Source organism: Miniopterus natalensis, chromosome 5 (assembly GCF_054644295.1).
Source record: "Miniopterus natalensis isolate mMinNat1 chromosome 5, mMinNat1.hap1, whole genome shotgun sequence".
Classification (NCBI taxonomy): domain Eukaryota; kingdom Metazoa; phylum Chordata; class Mammalia; order Chiroptera; family Miniopteridae; genus Miniopterus; species Miniopterus natalensis.
The window spans coordinates 68,968,489-68,987,805 of NC_142085.1; the positions used below are offsets into that span (position 1 = coordinate 68,968,489).

The following is a 19,317-nucleotide window of genomic DNA, read 5'->3' on the forward strand; positions in this document are numbered from 1 at the left end:
AGGGACACAAGCCTTATCAGAGCTTTGCGCTCATTAACAACCAGCTGGAACAGCAAGAGCGTTTTTTAATCTCTTCATGAAAAATATTCAAAAACTATACACACAACTTGCCATATAGCATCGCAGTCCTTAAAACGTTTAAAATTTTTCAATGAAAATGTTTTCTAATCACATAATCTTTATTAACATGAATTTGGGGAGATGCATTTTATGATACATAACAAAATTACTCATTGCTCACGGGAACCTTACAACTCTTTGTTACATTACTTTACCCCAAAACTCAGATATGTAAACAACTTAGGCAGTGTTAACTTAGGTACACAAATATACAAAGCACAGGTACACAAATGTATAAAGCATCTATTGTTTTCATTTCCATTCTTTAGCATATACTTTGTGCCTTCAACAATTTCTCTATTATTAACATTTACATTCCCACCAAAATTTTTACATTTGTATGGTAGTTTACAACTATTTTTAAAAAGTACTTTCATGTATATTACTCATTTTACCTTTAAAAGTGTCCTAATGAGTAACTAGAGATTAAAATAACTTTCATTGTAATATTCCCATTTAAGTGATAAGGAAATTAAAGATAAAGCAGAAAGAAGCCACCTCCAAACCACAGAGCTAGAAAGTGACAGCTAAGGCTGGTGCACTCTTGTAGCAAGCCCAATGCCCTGTGCGTGAAAATGGTTTCGAACATAGGTCTCCAAAGAAACCCTTTGCTCTCTCTGAAGCTGCCAACCCCTTCACTGTGTATATTTCCTAAGTATTTAAATTTGAGTTTAGATAAAGAAGCAATGATAAGTCAACACTAGATAGCACTCTGGTTCAGCCTGACAGGATGTTAGACAAATTATTACAAACTTCATCATTCAGGAGTCACAGTTATCACACCTGATACAGACATAACACAAAGGGGGGGGAGGAGGCAGCACACAGGGGAAAAATAATTTTTTATTTATTTAAGGTAGTAGACAAAGGTGTGTAAAAATAAACCTCCAGTGGCAGAAGAAAGCACGCGGATGCCAATAAGCCCTCCTCCACCACCAGTCTCCACCTCTGTGCCAGGCCAGCTGCTCTGGCCAGAGAAGGGCCATCAGCAGCCCTGGAAGCGCCTGGGGATGATACATCGCTCTAGTCTGGCACAGCCACACTTGGGCCCCTGGTCCTCAGTCACACCCAGCTTTCCGGCTACCAGCACGGACGTGTCTCTAACACAGGCCCTATAAATCTCTCATTGTGAGAGGCGGGGCTGGGCCAACAGCTGCTACTTCTCTACATTTTACTCAACATTCAGAACCTTCTTACAGCCACTCGTGTGAATAGCCCTTGTTGCTCAGATACGCATTACAAAGTCAGGCAGAGAGAGGTGAGAAGATCAAAACTAGAACAAGTTTATCTCCACCTCTTAAGTTTTTCAAAGTAAGTTTCCAAAGAGTTACTAGGTTTTATTTCTGTCAATCAGTATCATTTATCACAGCTTGGCTTACATTCTGGCTTCTATTAAAAATAAATAAATGTGTACATGCAAACACCTATTCGTGCACAAACGTATAAATTAATCCTGTAGGATACTGAAAACAAAGCAGTTATTCTCTAAGATGGTCTTTTACAGGCATAGTAATTATCACCTCATATTTGGATTACTGTGCTAATCAGAGCCAATCATTAAGTCAGGTTTGCATTTGGAAACGTTTCACAACTTCAAAATACAGACCAAAATCATTAAAGAAGACCTTAAATAATAATTATCTATATAAATTACCATTAAGCAAAAAAAAATGTGTATGTTGCAACAACAAAGACCTAAAAATCAAAATCTTGAGTTTGACCCCAAGTTTTTCCAAGCTGTATAACTTTGGGCAAGTTAGAGCAAATGAAGGTCCCTCTTAGCACTCTAGGTTCTGTCAGTTTTTTATGTCAGACTTATTCAATACTAAGTCAATGAAAATAACAAAATTTGTACTTTAAAGCAGGGTTTAAAGGGAACCCGCCCCAAAAAAACGCACTCCCTAAATTATGAGCAGCTGATCTGTAATGCCCACAAGCCTGCCAGGTGCAATCTGCCTCTTGCCTCTTCCTCCTGCACTCCCTTCCCCTTGGAGACTAAGGATGAGGCCTCCATGTCTTCCTGATGTTACCACCTAGTGGTCCAGAGCTGAGAACCATAGATCCAGCTGTCTTTTACCCACCATCTCCTTCCTTCCCCTCAGATGACTTATAAATACACAAGCAGGTGGCAAGCTCCTCTTGCTTTTCCTGCTCACACATTATTTAATAATCAGATTAATTTGGCTGCCTTTCCACAGCCCAGTCCCCTATGTGTTGACAACTGGTGGTTTGATCCAAAGTCTCCCATCCCACCACCCCACCCCCATCCCCCAAATAAGACCATGTGACCTGGCTGAGGACCTACAGCTGAACCCAGAATCCTAGTAACTAAGCTAACCAGCACACTTACTTTCCCTCAGTCAGGGGCTGGACACATGATCCACTACATCCAATCTGAGTGAACCTCAGGGCCTTTTCAGGTGCAACCAGCACATAAGTTCATATTCTCCTAATGGATTAGAACCTGGGATCTTGTGGCTTGAGAGCTGTCAAACCTACCTGATCTCTACATATGGACCCTAAGAACACTGCTCCTGGAGTGCCCCAGAGAGAGATCATATCCCAAAGGAATTATGTGAACTCCTAAGTTAAGCTCCACCTTCACTGTCAGTTGGGGGAGACAATAAATTCCCCTTTTGCTGTAATGGGTCTAGGTTGCATTTTCTCCTAATATGCAACCCAAAATATGTCTAATTGCTACACATGTGTATGTACACTCAATAATGAATTGGCTCTACAAGTTCCTCTTACTGTCACCTAAAGCAAGTTATTACTTAACCTCTCTTGGCCTCAGTTTGCAAAATGAAGATGCTTTCAATATTAAAGAATTATCGTGAGAATTTAAAATTATGTAAAACATTGATCCTAAGACCTGGTGGAGTCAAAGGAACTCAATAAATGGCAGCTTCTATTGTTTTTGGAATTGCTTTCGGGAAATCTCTCCTCTCCGATGTGTAAGACAATAAATAAACCTAATTATTGCTGCCAATAATAAAAGTGAAGACCTAATACAAAAGGCAAGTTCTAGCATTTGAAGTAAAATTAGAAAAAGTATCAAGTCAGAGCTGTCAGACTCTGAGGCCCTTGCACACGTATGGAAGTACCTTTCAGAGTTTCCCTCCATCACCAAGCTCCCTAACTGAGCTGCCTACAATGAACACTTCCTTTAAGCACCAGAGTCTAACATAGGTCAATGTAAAAATCCTTGCCTTATAGTTTATTCATTAACTCAGAACGACTGTTTTTGTGTTTTAAACAATACAGGTTAGCAGACTCTCATTTACCGTATCAAACATGCAGAGAACTATGCTGTGTATTACCCCAAACTCCAGCTCCCAATAGCACAAAGCAACCAACTACTATGGGTTAACATCAATTTATACTCCTTGTTTTCCATCAGTCTCTGCCATGACCGTGTCGTTATGCCAGTATTTTCTGAATCGCTAGCAAATGGCAAAAACAAATATAGCAGTCGTGATTTAATCAGACTTCAGTGTTGAAACAACCAGCAAACGCAGACACATTTAGAATAGTAAATGGTAACAAAACACACTTACAGGCTCATTAATAAGAAGGCAATTAGGTCTTCTGGGAGAATTCATTTCCAAAGGAATGCTAAAGCAAGCTATAAAATGCAAGTAAAATTATGTTTTGACATGAATAGTGTGCACTGTCTATTACATCATAATTTTTCTCTTGAGAAAACTGACAAGAATCTCTGTTCTTAAATATGAGCACAAAACATAGCAAAAAGAACACCAGTGATAGTGAATGTATTCTAACCCCCATTCACTCTATTTGGCTGTCCTATCAATGAGCTCCTTATTACAAAGACACTTAAATTATCCTTAGAAGAAAAAGAGAAATATAAACCAAGAAACCCTGCTACTAGTAATGTCAGAGGGAACACTATTTCCTGTATCAATATATCAACATACATATCAATGATTAGGGTATATCTTGTTTGGTTCCTCAGATAATATGTTTACCTTTAAATATTTTTATACAACAGGTTTATAAACAAAACTATTTAGCCTTATTTTTATTCTCTTATAAAAGTATTTCTTTCAAAATTGTCTGAATATTCTTTAAAAACCTGGATGGTATTGTTGTTTTGATGTGTCAAGGGTGTTAAATTATAATTAAGTAAATACTGATCAGAAATTTAATTCCAGGGAAATTTGTTTCATGTTGTAATTAATCCATCCACAATACTCTTACAATTCTACAGTATAGTGCATGTGGCAATTATTTTCAAGCTGAGCTTTTCTTTTGTCCTAGAGCAGTATTTCTCAAAACTAAATGTTCAAGCAAAGCACCTGGAGATTTTATTAAAATGCAGAGTCTGAGTCGGCTCTGATAGGTCATCACAAGACCATCACAAGTGTCCAGGTGATGTGGAAATGCAAGTTAACTCAATAAATGGCAGCTTCTATTGTTTTTGCTGGTCCATGAACCACACTGCTGGTCCATGAACCACACAATCCAAGTAGCTGAATTCTAGGGCCCCCTTGCAACTGAGGGAACCAATGACCACGAAGTAATCAGCTATCACCCCCCTAGATGAGCGGTGAGGGAGCTTAGAAAGACTTCCTCTCTACTCTAGAATTTGCTGACTGATCTAAGGCAAACCATGCCAAGGAACTTTGACCAGTCTGCCACTTACATAGCTGCTAAGTCACCTCACTGCCAAACAAGGATTAGGGGTATTTCTGTAGCTGGTCAGCTGCTTCCCTGGACAGGGTCTGGAGAGTCAGCCCACCATCAGCTGGTTAAGGAGCAGGCTGCACTGGAAAGTGTTTAGATAAATAGATTTCCATCTGGAAGAAGATGTATTATGTTTTCATTAAAAGTATAGCATAGTTCAATATACTGTATACTATACAGTTCATTTATCTTCCATTTCAGTTTTTTAATCTATGAAATAGAGTAAATAATTATGTTCAATATTCTTTTCAAGAATATAAGTATATGGCCTTGACCCCATATCCAGATGCCCTTAGCTTCCTTGTAACCTGAATCTTTGGAAACCGAAGTTCTATCACTGTTAAAGATGTGTGTGTGTAAATACATAGTTACATCTTTCAGCTTTCTCAACAAAATAAATGCAAACAATAAACTCAACTAGACACTATTTTATTTGGCTTTATTGCTGAGTTCCTTTTATTAAAATAATTTCTAGAATGATACCTGTTAACAGAGCTCTACAATCTTATAAAGTGGAAACATGGATTATTTCATTAAGGACTACTTAATTTGCTACTAAAACAATGGTAAATGACAAAACAAGCCACTTGTAATTTTTATGGATTATCAACACACAGAGGACAATGCCAAAACATGCAGCCTGAGTTAAGTGGGGATATGGCAAAGTTCCACAACAGGATCGATGAGGTTCTTACATCCCAAACCTGCTGTTTTCCCAGAGCCTCAACAATCTGACAACTCTCACAAAACTGAGGGGTTTTTTTTTAATTACGCAAGTTCAGTTTTATTACTAGAATATTAACTATAAACCAAAAGTATTCCCACAAGAATACCACAGGAAAGTAAACATACCTCTCACAACAGAATCTTTATGGAACTAATAAAACCTTTTATGAGGAACTATGTCTCTTTAAGAAAATTTTTCATAAACACATTTCCACTAAAATGGAGTTTGAAGTTTATAAACTTTCTACCTCCAGAATTTGCATTGATATCAGACATTCAAACATAATTTTTTTAAAAGGTTTCCAAAGCACAGATGTATGTAACTTATCTCGAAGTATCAGGCAGTATGGCACTCAAAATTCCTATTCCCATTTACACAAAAGAACTTAAAAGTTTCTCTTCCCATTTAGAGATATATAAGCACAAACAAATACATCTTTTGTGACATTAAAAGGTTATTTCGTGGATGTGCAAGTTCATTTTTGGCTGCAATTAAAATAAAAATATAGCCTGATTAATGTACTTACTCACTTACTTTGTCATCAAATACCAGTTTAAATCATGCCATGACTTGATAAAATACCATTATTCAGTAACTATGACAAACAGCATGAGTTTTGATGATGAAAACAAGTCAAAAGCAATTATAACCTTTTTAGGCAAAGAGAAGCCCCGTCTGATAGAGGAACACCAAATATATATGATCAAAGGGGAGAGTCTGAGAGAAATACACAGAGGGGATGTTCAGAAATGAATGTGTTTGGACAAAGGCAAAGGATGATTCCAGCAAACAAGGCAAAATAGGGCTTTTTTTTTCCTCCTTGGAAAATTAAATAAAAGATTAAACACACACACTCCCACAAGCGCACACACACTCCTGGCATCCTTCGGTTTTTTCTTTAAGAACAATCTGTAAACTTCCTTGGCGTTTCCTGCTCTCAGTCTTCCAGAATTCCTGACTTCCTGGCCTGCGTGAAGAGCTAGTAGGGGAAACGGGAGCATCACAGGACATACGCAGTCAGCATTGTCTGCGCCTCTGAGAAGCAGACGCACATTTCACATGACTTACGCTGTCCTTAATACCACTCTGAGCAGACCTAGAACACCGCACATCGAAAGTGCTAGAAGGCAACGACACGGTTTCTCTACCCAGGACCCCATTACATGAATTACATTTTTTGTTCGTTTGTTTTTAACCCTCACCTGAGGATCTTTTTTTCATTGCTTTTCAGAGAGTGTGAAGGGGGGGGGACACACACCAATGTGAGAGAGACACATCGACTGGTTGCCTCCAGACTGGGGCTGGGGATCAAGCCTACAACCGAGGTATGGGCCCTTGGCCGAAATCGAACCCAGGACCCTTCAGTCTGCAGGCCGATGCTCTAGCCACTGAGCCAAACCGGCTAGGGCGGTGAATTACATTTTTTAAGGCCATACAAATTTGTAGTAAACCATCATTGCTAGAAATACAAGATTTGGTAGGAGGACTGGCGTTTGCTCTGGGTAGTAGTTGAGTCATATTTCCAGTTTTAAGAATCACCCAACACTAAAAGATATTTGATGAACAGAAAAAGGCTGTGATTTTGTGCATGAGCATGTGGGGCTGGCTTTGTTGCTGCCAGAGAGGAGTGGGAGGGAGTGGGGGAGAGGGGTGCAGTGGCTTGGGGCTTGATTTATTCTTCAGATTCACATTTATGAATACAAAGAGAAGAGCTGTCAGCCGCGCACACGCCAGAGCCCAAGTGCAGCCAGAGCTGCCTCTCCCATCTGGGTAGGCCAGACACAAAACGACATCTCGCAATCTAGGAAAATCAACAGTTGAATGCATATAAGAAGACTGCTGAGACAAAAACCAGTCCCGGAAATATCCAGTTACACATTATTGCTAGTGGTTAGAATTTGGAGTTTTAATGAATTGAGAGACCGAGGATTCTCGCCCATCAAAGCCAGAAAACTAAAAGGTAAACCTTAAAACAAGCTGTCTCTGATATAATGTCCTCGTAGGAAATACATGCAAGAGAAATTAACTTTGCATAGAAAGACATCAAGGAACCAGACCCTAGGAAAGTGGCACTGCTTAGTGGCAGGGTACTAAGGGATCAGGCGAGTGCCTGCTTACAGTGTGACATGCCAGAACTATACTCAAGGCAGGATCCTGAGCTGCACTCCCAGGCTCACAGCATACGAGAGAGACAATAGTCCCTCTCTAGGTCACTGATAAGACTGCATCTAAAAAGCTGCATATTTTTCTCCACACTGATGAAAAAGCTGAACCACCAACAGTTCGTTGAACAAACAGCTAAGGAAACTGACTTAAAATATATTTCTTCTAGGGATGTTCATAATGACTCTTCCCCAGATTTGGGTCAAGTAAAGATTTACATGAGGTAAGTAAAAAAACAGAAAATTAAAATTAAAAGATAATTTCTCTCACTGTGCTGATGAAATTATGGTCTGGCCAATCTGGGCTGCTGATGCTTAATAATGATTAAAATAAACGGCCGATAAACTGACATACACAAACCGGGCAGCCTGTACTGAACTAGGAGACAGTGCAGGAGTGAGTAAAGGCGGAAGTCAAGGCACTTAGCCACTTTAATATACGATGATTACAGCCCAGACAGCTGCATAATGCTTTACAATTTACTGGCGAGTTCACATAAATTATTTTTTATGACCCTCATCAAAACCATGTGGAAAGGTCAGGAGGGGTTTTACTATCCCCATTTTACAGATGAGAAAGTTGAGTTTCTAAGTTACCTCATCCGTGCCTGGGTTTGTCTGTCAGCCGAGTCCTAGTACAGCAAACTTTCTTACATTATGATTTCAAGAGATGACAGCCACAAAACCCAGTGAATAAACTTCAGGATATCTTTGTGCTTTTGTGCCTCGGTTTCCCCAGATGTAACATATGACACTGGTGTCATTTTAAGTGAGAGAGTAAACTGAAAGAATATAAATATAAGTTGATATTTATAGCAGCTCTGGTTTGAAAGAGGCTCACCATGCAATATTTTTACACGTTAACTCTAACAGCTAAGACAAAAGTCACAGCGATAAAAATATTCTTAAATTTGTAGTCAAAGTAGACTGGATGAGTACCTATATCAAAGATCTAAAAATCCTCAGTTTTTCAAATTTTGTTTTTGAAGCTTACTACATGAGAGGCACATGATAATATCTAAAAGGGGTAGATTGGCCCAAATGGGTGTGATTTAAAAGACATGTAACAGGTTGCTTTAAAATTCTGTTAACATGTATTTGTTTTAGACTTTAAAGCTCTTTTATGCAAATGTCTCTCAGTAATAAAAGTTCATCATTTACGAACAATATAAGAAAATCAGCAAGAAAAAATACACTACCAATCTCTAAATCTATGTCTCTGCAACAAATCTGACTGCCAAAAAGGCTGAATACAATAGCACCCCAAATGACCTCAGAGAGCCAGAAAATGGACATTTTTTGCAAAATAAACTTTTAATTTATGGAGAAAGGCAGATCCACAACCTGACTTTAAACTGTGGGATAAAAGGCATTCATTTCTGGGCATACACGTAAACGCTGACTGGCAAAATTTTGACATGCAGTTCTGGGTAACTGTGTATTATGAGGACTGCTCACTCTTTTACTTAAATGTCATATAAAGTCAAATACTTTGCTTTGTCTCTAAAGAAAATCCAAGCATACTCAGTCAAATTACTTGAACTGTGTGTTTAGGAACACAATTGTTTACGAGAGATACCTGAACTCCAGGGATCAGAAAAGTTCATCTCCACATTCTGCCAGAGGAAATGTAATATTTACTCGCTTATTAAAGGGTAAATAACATTTGAAAACAGAAGGAGAAAAGTTTCTTTACTGCTGAAAACAGAGCCATCAGCAGTGGAGATATTAACAGTTGCGACGCTTGACTCCATGTAAGTTTAATCATGCAACTGGTAGAATTCAAACTTTCAATTAACAAACTCCATGCTTTCTCAAGCACAGGCTCTCGGTGCAGCGATAAACACTGTGAGGAAATCAATACTCACTGCAACTTGCCTGCATATAATGCTTCCATAAGCACGGTTCCAATCCTAATGGGCATTGCATGTCACAGATGCATGCAGTAATGCTTACTCCAGAAAGAATTAAGCCATCGGGTCATGCATTGCATGGAGCTGCTGTCCTTTGCACACATCACCGGTACACGTAGGCTTTTCCCCTACACGCTGCATTTTATAACCCGCCTGAGTGACCACCACACCCCGCCGCCTGAATCTGCTCTAAGTCCTTTTATAGAGTTCTAAAGGGGAGAGGGGAAGGAAGGGGAATCAACATGACTCCGGATCCCAACAATCTGACTTTATTTCCTGGACACCCGGCAGCCCAAACAAAGAGAGAAACAGGCGCGCAGGGCGAGTTCCTCCCGCGCGCCCCGGCCGGGCCCGCGCCGCTGCGCCCCGGGTCTCCTCCAGGCCCCCGGCACCTCCGCGTCTCCGGGCGCCGGGAGCGCGGGCAGCAGATGCGCTCCCCAGCCGCGCGGCGCGGCGCGGGCTGGCAGAAAGTTGTCAGGACGGCGGGGGGCAGACAAGCGCCCCGGAGCCCGCTCCCGAGCGTCCGCCTGGTGACACTCCAGAGCCCCCAGAGGAGAGAGCGGAAGCAGCACCCGACGGGGAGGACGACCCTGGCCGGGAACACGGGACGGGCCCGGGAGAGGCCGGCGTTCAGGGGCTTCTCTAAGCGGCTTTGCCTGGCACCCAAAAGGGCTGCCCTGCGAGGCCGCGCCGCCTCCCTCCGCTGGGGGTCTCCTGGCGCGCGGCGGGCGCTGGCAGCCGCCATCCCGTCCCTCCGGCCCGCTCGGGGCCAGCTGCGCGCCCGCACACGGGCCAGGCTTCCCGCGCCCGGCTCCCGGCCCCCGCTGCCCGGGGCCGCTCGGCGTGTAGCCTCGGGAGCCGACTTCAGGTCACCAAATGCACACGCGGGACCTGCTGCCCTCGGCGCCCAGCCCGGAGGGCGCAGCCGGGAGCGGCCGGCGCGGGGGAGGGACGGGAAGCAGCCAGGCAGCGGTCAGGGCAGGTTATTCCCGGGACAGAAAGCACCTGGCCGGGCGGGCCGGCCTCAGTCCTTCCGAGTCTCCACGATTCTGACAATGGCTTCCAGGGGAAATTTTTTTGGACACTCTAGTGGCAGACAGACAGCAACGACCCTACGACACGAGCCACAGAGTCGCAGCCCCCGGAGTCGTAACTACTTTTTGCTCTCTCCCCCCCCAGCTCCGCGCCGCCGGCGCTGGACACCGAGGCTGCCGGTTTCCCAAGGAGAGCGACGTCCCCCCCCCCCCCCCCCCCGCACGGCCAGCCCGCGGCGCCCGGAGCGAGCCTCCGCGAGGAACAATGGGTCGCGGAGACAAAAGTTACCTGCGCCAAGTGGCGCCCAGCGCGGGGCCCCGCGTCCCACCTGGCACAAACTCTGGGGACAGCTCTCCCTCTGCTCCGTGCCCCCTCCCCCCCCGGACCCAGACCCCGAGCCCGAGCCGCGAAAGCTTCACCCAAATCCTAGCCCCCGGGCGCGGCGAGGAGCCCCTGCACCCCTCCCGAGCCCGGGGTCGGGGCAGTCACGGGGCCACTCACCTGCGGAGAACTGGCCTCGGGCCGACCCCAGCAGGGGCCACGGGGCGAGCAGCAGGAACGCCACCCAAGCGGGCAGCGCCGCCGCCGTATCCATGTCGACTTTGGGAGAAGTTTCAGGCGGCTTTGCGAAGAGCTGCCCGGGGGATCGCGGCGAAATCCACGACTGAGGCGCCCGCGGGGCCTCGCGGGGCGAGAGCGGCAAGTCCTCACGCGCCCGCCGGCACTTTTTCCTGCTCAGTGGTCGCCGACCCACCTCCGGGGCGCCGCGGGCGCTGGCGTGGCCGGCTGGCCGCGGCCGCCGCTCTCCATGGCTCGGCGCAGGCTGCTCCTGTTGGCCGCGAGTTACTTTGCTCGGGGAGGGACGGGGGCGGAGCCGGGGGTGACGTCGCCCCGCGGGCTCCGGGCGCTTCGCAGGAATGCGGGCTCCGGCGCCGCCGCTGCCTCCTGCTGGAGAGACGCGCGCCAGCCCCGGCCGCGCGCCCCGCGCCCCGCGCCCCGCACCCCGCGCCGCCTTTGTTCCCCGCGCCCGCCCGCCGCCGCTCGGAGGGAGCGCAGGCGGGATCCGGGACCCGGGACGCGGGACGCGGGACCCGGCGCGGTTCGCTGCCCTCTTCCAGGAAGCGGAGTTTGAGATGCGAGAGTTTGGGAAGCGGTGCGGCGGGACCTCGCAGAGCGCGCGCGGGCGAGCCCCTGTGGCGGGGCAGAGGCGTGGGGGGCCCCAGGGCGCAGGGCCCCCGGACGCCCGCGAGAAGAAGACCCGGGGTGCAGAAGCCCCCTAAGGCAGCATCCACCTGCGTGGGGAACGCGTGCGCCGAGGAATGAGACACCTTCCCCCGTGGAAAACTTACTGTTCTGTAGTCGTATAAAAATAAAACTTGAACCAAAATGAACGGCCGGTAACTTTCCAGCGCGAACAGCTGGCACGTCACCCTCCTGGTTTATTTGTCACTTGCCGAATATTTGGATTTACTCTTCGCTTCACTGACTTTGCTGGTGGCTGGGAAACCTTCCGGCCTCTCTCCACGTCTTCCCTCTGGAAGAACCTGAGCACCGAATCGGGGCTTCCCAGCCTTGCCTTGCACTTAGGTCTGCGGGAGGAGAAAGGGGCTGCTGTTTTGTTTAGAATATCTAATAGCTATTTAAGACATAAGTATTTAGCAAAAGGACTTTATGCCGACGATGAAAACAGCAACGAATGATTTTATCCGGAGGAAAATAATGCTATATGCCTATTATGATAGTCAAGTGCTTTTACAATTGGCTGTTTCTCCAGCAGCTCCCAGTGGTTAAACCATATGCCACACTTACTTGCTTCTGAAAAGACTGTGTAGTGCATACTTCATTTTTGTAAGATATCAAATAAAATAGATGTAATCACAGTGGAATAAACAATTTTTATTCAGAATACTGATCTTATATATACAATTTCTAAAACAATATATTGATTGACATCTGTCAGTTACTCAGACATTTTAGCTTTAGGCTTTGTAAATCAACACAATGTAATATTCAATTTAATATAACATAATTTATCAAGACACGTATTCCTTATTCAAATTAAATATATTCTATTAATGACCAGGCTTATGACAAAACTGGAAAATAGATAAAACTGGAATATATGTATACATATATGTACATATGTATGTATGTATAAATATGAATATAATCAGGAAAGAAAAGACTTTTTTAAAAAATTGATAAGAATAGTGGCTTGATTAAACAGAATTAGGAGTCCTATAGCTGGCTCATTAGCACACTAGCCAGACACTTGTCAATTCAGCATAGTTAAGTTCATTTTTTCCTTAGGACACACCACAGAATTTTTAAAAATTCATTAGCCTGTAACTGTTAGTAAGTACATCACTGTTCTTATTTCTTTGATTGAGGAATATTCCTAAACCCTAGATGACAAAAAACAAAGATATATATTTTCCTTTTGAAGGACTTGGCAGAACTTTGTAAAATTTAACAGCAATATGCTTCAGGGAAAACAAAAAGCCACCACCTATATATTAATTAATCTGTCCTGTTAGTCTTGAAAGAAAAATGAAGGAAGTTCATGACTTGGTAGGTTTGTTTGTTTAAACAAACAAAAAGCTTGTTTAAAAATTGGCATACAGTGCTAGGGCAAAGTCCACACAGTTCTTACCTTGCCTATTCCTTGAGTCAACTGGTGGATAATTGATTTCACTTTCTTCATCTAGAAGTAATAACAGCAACAGGTAAAGTTTAAGAGTCCTTACAATGGCCCTGCTGGTGTGGCTCAGTGGTTGAGCATTGCCCTATGACCCAGGAGATGGTTGTTAGATTACCACCTTCTCCTTTTTGGGCTCCACCCCAGTAGGGGGCCTGCAAGAGGCAGCTGAACAATGACTCTCTCATTGATGTTTCTCTCCTTCTCCCTTCCTCTCTCTGAAATCAATAAAGACAACATTTTTTTAAAGTGCTTACAATGTGCTAAGCACTGACTTAAGATGCTCAATGTATCCTTGAGATGAGAAGATAAGCAATGTCTCCTTGAGTTCAGACAACAGTCTCATGACAATCTTACAATTTGACTCCCATTTGACAAATGAGGAAACAAAGTTACAGATTAAATAATTTACCCAACAGCACATATATGAGTGAGAAGCAAGAACTGGGGGAGAGGAAACAAAGAAGGAAAGGAAATTCTCAAAAGGAATTAGCAAACTAGCAAGGATATCTTCTAACAAAAAAATCAAAGAAATGCAATAAAACTTTTAGACAAGTAAATCAATCCTGTTATCCTTAGTTGTCACTAATGCTGGCCACAGTAATTAATGCTGGTCAGAGCGGATTAAAATCATTTGAGCAGAGAGTAAGTGTGTCTTCCACATATTACCTGGCAAATATTAGGAACTTACAAGGTCTTTGTTTATTTGAAAGAATGAATGCATCAATCAATCAATAGAAATATAAATTGGATATAACAGAAAAAAACATACACTTAAAAATCACTAAAATGTTCATATTATTTAACTTACTCGCTATTTTAAGGAAATAATCCACAATGTGGAAAGTGCTATAGAAAAAGAATAGTGGAAATTATATAAATGTCCAACAATAGGCAGATTCATGAGCATTATCTGAATAGAATATCTCACAGTCACTAGAATGGAAGGTTATTAGAATAAAGTAAATCGCAATGTGTCAAAATGCTTATGAGAAAATGCTGGGTAAAAAAAATCAGAATTTTGTTAACCCCAATAAATTCAACAAAAAGGGAAATAAATAAATAAATAAATTAAATAAATAAATAAATAAATAAAAATAAACTTTTAAAAATCACTAAACACTACAGTTTCAGTTTGGGAAGATGAAAAAGTTCTGGAAATGGGTGGTAGTGATGGTTGCACAGCAATGAGAATGTATTTAATGCCACTGCACTGAATACTTAAAATGGTTAGAATGGTAATTTTTATGTTACACATTATTTTACTAGAAAAACATAATCAGAAGTCAACATGTACCATGATTAAAGCTAAGAAAAGAAGACTGAAAAAGAAACCCTATAACCATAAGATTGATATAATGATTAATAGATGTAGAATAATACAATTTTATAACTGCCCTTCTTTAGTTTCCTACTGTTTGGGGTATATGGTTATGGTATATCTTTTTAAAGAGGACGTGTATTCTGCTTGCAGATTTATCATATAGTAACTCCGATCATGAATTTAAATCTGCACTGGGCAAAATGGTTTCTGTAGAATCCCCAGTCTGTCAAACTTTGGTAAGTATCATTGGAAAATATACACAAATAAGCTTGGAGAACTGCGGACCGAACCAAGTTAAACGGGCCCCTTAGCCGCAGCAGGCTTCTTTACTGCAGGACTTCCCCTGGCTATCGGCATGGCAGTGAGCTCTGGACTGAGTCGAAGTGGAGCAATGCATTCCTTCTCAAAGTCCCGGGCCACGGAACGCCTTCAGAGGGAAGTATTTCTCAGGATTAGGGCGCTAGGGAGCAGAATTTAGGAGGTACTGCTTTGAGCAACATTTAATCTCTCTGTTTTTCAATTTCCTCCATGTGAAAATGTGGCTAATTAATCAGGTTTTCCAAAGGATTAAATGAAATGTGTGTGTGTATATATATACACATATATACATATATATAAATTTTTTTCCTATAGATATAAATTTACTTATAGGTACAAATACGAAAAGGCCTGGGTGATAATAATCCCTGAATAAATAATCTCTTCCTTTATTGTTCCACTGAAGGATTATGTACAAACCTATACCCAGCAGAGGGAAGGTTTTGTTTACCCAGTGACTGACCATGAGTGTACCACAGCATGTATCTATAAACAATTACGGAATAGTCTCGGCTTGTTAATAATAACTAATTGTTGATCTTATGCTTTTCAGTCTGTAACTCCATTCACTCACAGGATCTCAATCTATCCTCACTAACTACAACCCTGTGAAGTAGGCAGGTGGTATCATTAATTTCACTTAACTGATGAGAAAAACAGAAGCTTAGCGAGATTAAAACACTCAGCCAAGGTTATAACACTGGTCAATAGCAGAGCTGTCACTCTGACCTGAAAATTCCGGATCTGAATCTCATCTCCCTCACCCCCCACAATACCTACGCACCTAATCCTCATCTCTTAAAAAGTTTCCCTTGCGTTAGGTGTCAAACTCCTCAAGGCCAGTCTGTCAGACTGAGCCTCTTGGGCGGGTGGAGATGAGCTTCCATTTTTCTCTTTGAAAGGATGTAAAAGGAAGAAGAAAAATAAAAACACCTCCTTACGATAATTGTCTTGCATGGGTATGTATGTTTTCAGTAGAGATTTCTGACAATGCAGCCCTAGAACAGAACAGGTACTTAACAGAATAGGAAAGGGAAAAAAACCAACGTGCCTCTTACGCCCCTGAAAGCTGTTGTTCTAGATGACTGCTTGAAGCTTCCACTGTCACAGCCCAGCGGCCCTCTGGAGTGGCCCTGGGACCTGGCCGGTTCCGCCTTAGATTTTGACACCAGAGCATCCAGGCACAAGTGGGAAGGATGGCAGTGGGCCTAAGTCTCTAACACATTCTCCTCCCTAGAAGTTCTTAGGTAATTTTGGGTCAAATGGAAAGAAATGCATTGTGCTTAAAACCAGGGTTATTTTGTAAGTGCCCTGAACCCTTTAAAATATCCATAACTGGGGATTAGTTCAGAAACACTAGTCGAGGAAATGCACGCTCCAGAGGTTTTATCCAAAGAAGAACAAGCGAGCAGTTTGAGAGCTCAGTGTTGCCAATTTGGAAAAGCAATTTGCCTACAGCTGGATATAATTAACAAGCCTGGGTCAAAAAGGAAGCCAATCATAAAAGTGTAAATTGGATTGAGGTGGAGGGATGGGACGGTGACAGTCACTTCCAGAGCTGGTGTATTCTGACTTCAGAGTCTCTCCCCATTTTCAAAAAGCCTACTCTAATGATGTTAACCGGGGATTGAACTCTAAAGCAAAATAAATGTTTGGTCTTCATGTGTTTGGTCTCCTGTGTGTTTGATAAATTAACTTTTCTGGGGCACTCTATGGTGCCTTATTCATCCCTTATACTAGCGAGTAATTTCCATGCCAAAGAAAAAGTTGTCCCTGTCCCACCCCCAGTTTACTACAGAAAAAAGGTATAAAAGCACCAGGTATATAGCATCCCACTGAATCCTGTTTGAAGTTTTTTGGTCTGAATGGACAAATTGTCCTGAAGTATTTTTTTTGTTTGTTTATTGGTTTAATAAAAAACAAAACAAAACAAAAAAACAAACAAGAAAGGGGATAACTCTTAAAGCGAATTAAATACATCATGTTTTCAATAATACATTTTGCAGGGTTAAGGGCCCACATGCAAAGTTGCAGCCCGAGGAGAATTAACACAGCCGAAGGAGATGTTACCCAATGGTTACGCTCCCCCCTCCCTTTGGAGGCCTCGGGGCTGGCTTCACACAGGGAACCCTGCAGATCTTACCATCATTCTCCGCTTGCCCTGCTTGTGAGATAGAATGAAATAGGGTTGTGAACTCAAAATGAGGTGCTTCCCAGGCTCTGGAGATTTTTCTAATCCTTCAAATGCTCTCCAAGAAAATCCCCCCTTTACACTGTTGGCGCTGCCCCCATATTCATAACCAGGGGAATTCTGACAAGAAAATGAACCATTAAAACCTACCCACAAACCAAGGGGCTGGTTTCGGTCCTGAAGTCCTCTTTACCCAAAGCAAAGAATTCATTTCGTCATTTGTAAGCATTTATTAAGTGCGCAACACAGTGCTAGTTACTCAATGGGGGACCCAAGAGAATTAGTAGTTTACATTTAGCAGGCAAAAAAAAAAACAAGAGACAACAAACCAAGTGTGTGTGAGTGTGTGTGTGTGGTTATCCTAAATGTGAAAGCAAAGTATTAGGTCATGATGAAGTGCAGTTAGAGGGAAAAGTTTTTGGGGGATGACCAGTTTTGAAGTAGATCCTGGCAGAGAAAATGGTTGGAGGTATAAACTTTTGGAGATTGAACTTCTTACTTGCACAGATTTTCTGTGAAGTAATTGCTCTTGATAACATACTAAAACGTGCCTCTCATTGACTGTGATACCTGCCTGTCCTGGAGATGAGATCTCATTTTATTGTCAAGTGTTTTTAAATCACCTGAGAAGACTTGTTGGAAAATGCATAAAATAAAGATTTCTTGTAATATAAGTTTACATGCTTTTAAAGTTTCAAATTTCCTAAACTAAATAGGCTCAGAGAAGAGTTCATTAAGAAATAGCCATATAAGCACAATAGACTATTAAAATCACATACAGTTTCTTTGGGGCCATAATGAAATAGTCAATTGGCTCTTTTACTTGTTGACAACTACAGCTGATGTAAACTAATGGTCCATGGATCTCAGCAGAATGTTAAAGATGACAAGCCGCAACAGTCTGGGGCAAGAATAAGGCTGAGTTGTCAAAACCTAGTTTTATTTAAGCTTCTGCATGATATAAAATGGCCACTTAACTAATTTATATAAACTTTAGAGAAGCTTGGTGAACAATGTGAATGTACATAAGAAATAATAATATTAGCTAACTTTTAAAAAATACTTTACATGGGGTCGTAGGCAGAATAATGACAACCTAACACCCCGCCCCCCCCAAATTTCATGTCAATGGAAACTATGAACATGTTAATATGTCCCCGTACCTGGCAAAAGACTTTGATAGTGTACTTAAGTTAAGGATTTTGACGGAGCAATGTTGTCCAGAATATCTGGGTAGGCTCAATGTAATCCACAAGGTCCTTAAAAGAGAGAGGCAATAGAGGCACCCAAATTGGAGAGAATTAAAATTGTCACTATTTGCAGGCGACATGAAGCTATATATATTGAAAGCTCTAAAGATTCCACCAAAATCTATAAGAATTAATAAATGAACTCAGTATTGTTGTGGGATACAAAATTAATATTCGGAAATCTGTTGCATTTCTACACACTAAATAATAATGAGCTGTCAGAAAATAAAAATTAATAAAACAATTCCATTTACAATTGCATCGAAAAGAATAAAGTACCTAGGGATAAATTTATTTATTTATTTATTTTAAAGTTTTGCCTTCAGGAATATTGATTTTTTAAAAATATGTATATCTTTATTGATTTCAGAGAGAGGAAGTGGGGGGGAGAGAAATGTCAATGATGAGAGAGTCATTGATTGGCTGCCTCCCGCACACCCCTGACTGGAGATCAAGCTCCCAACCCGGGCATGTGCCCTGACCAGGAATTGAACCTCGATCTCCTGGATCCTAGGTTGATGCTCAACCCCTGAGCCACTTCTGGCCAGGCCCTAGGGATAAATTTAACCAAGGAAGTAAAACACCTATACTCCAAAATCTATAAGACATTGATGAAAAAAATTTGAAGACATAAATAAATGAAAGATTGGAAGAATTAATATCATTGGTTGCAGATTGGAAGAATTAATATCACTGAAATTTCATACTACCCAAAACAATCTACAGATTCAATGTAAACCCTATCAAAATACCAAAGACATTTTTCACAGAACTAGAACAAATAATCCTAAAATATACATGAAACAACAAAAGACTCTGAATAGCCAAAGCAATCTTGAGAGAAGATTAAAGTTAGAGGCATCACACTGCCT

General features: G+C 42.1%; 1 protein-coding gene across 2 annotated transcripts in view; it reads right to left on the bottom strand.

Moving 5' to 3' along the window:
* Positions 1-11,452, bottom strand: part of PTPRK (protein tyrosine phosphatase receptor type K) — a 434,061-nt gene extending 422,609 nt beyond the window's left edge. For both annotated transcript variants that reach the window (XM_087817607.1, XM_087817606.1), the window contains exon 1: positions 11,166-11,452. In XM_087817607.1, the coding sequence (XP_087673733.1) occupies positions 11,166-11,259 (94 nt within the window). In that variant the 5' untranslated portion in view covers positions 11,260-11,452. The remainder of the gene's footprint in view (positions 1-11,165) is intronic.
* Positions 11,453-19,317: the final 7,865 nt, after the last annotated feature.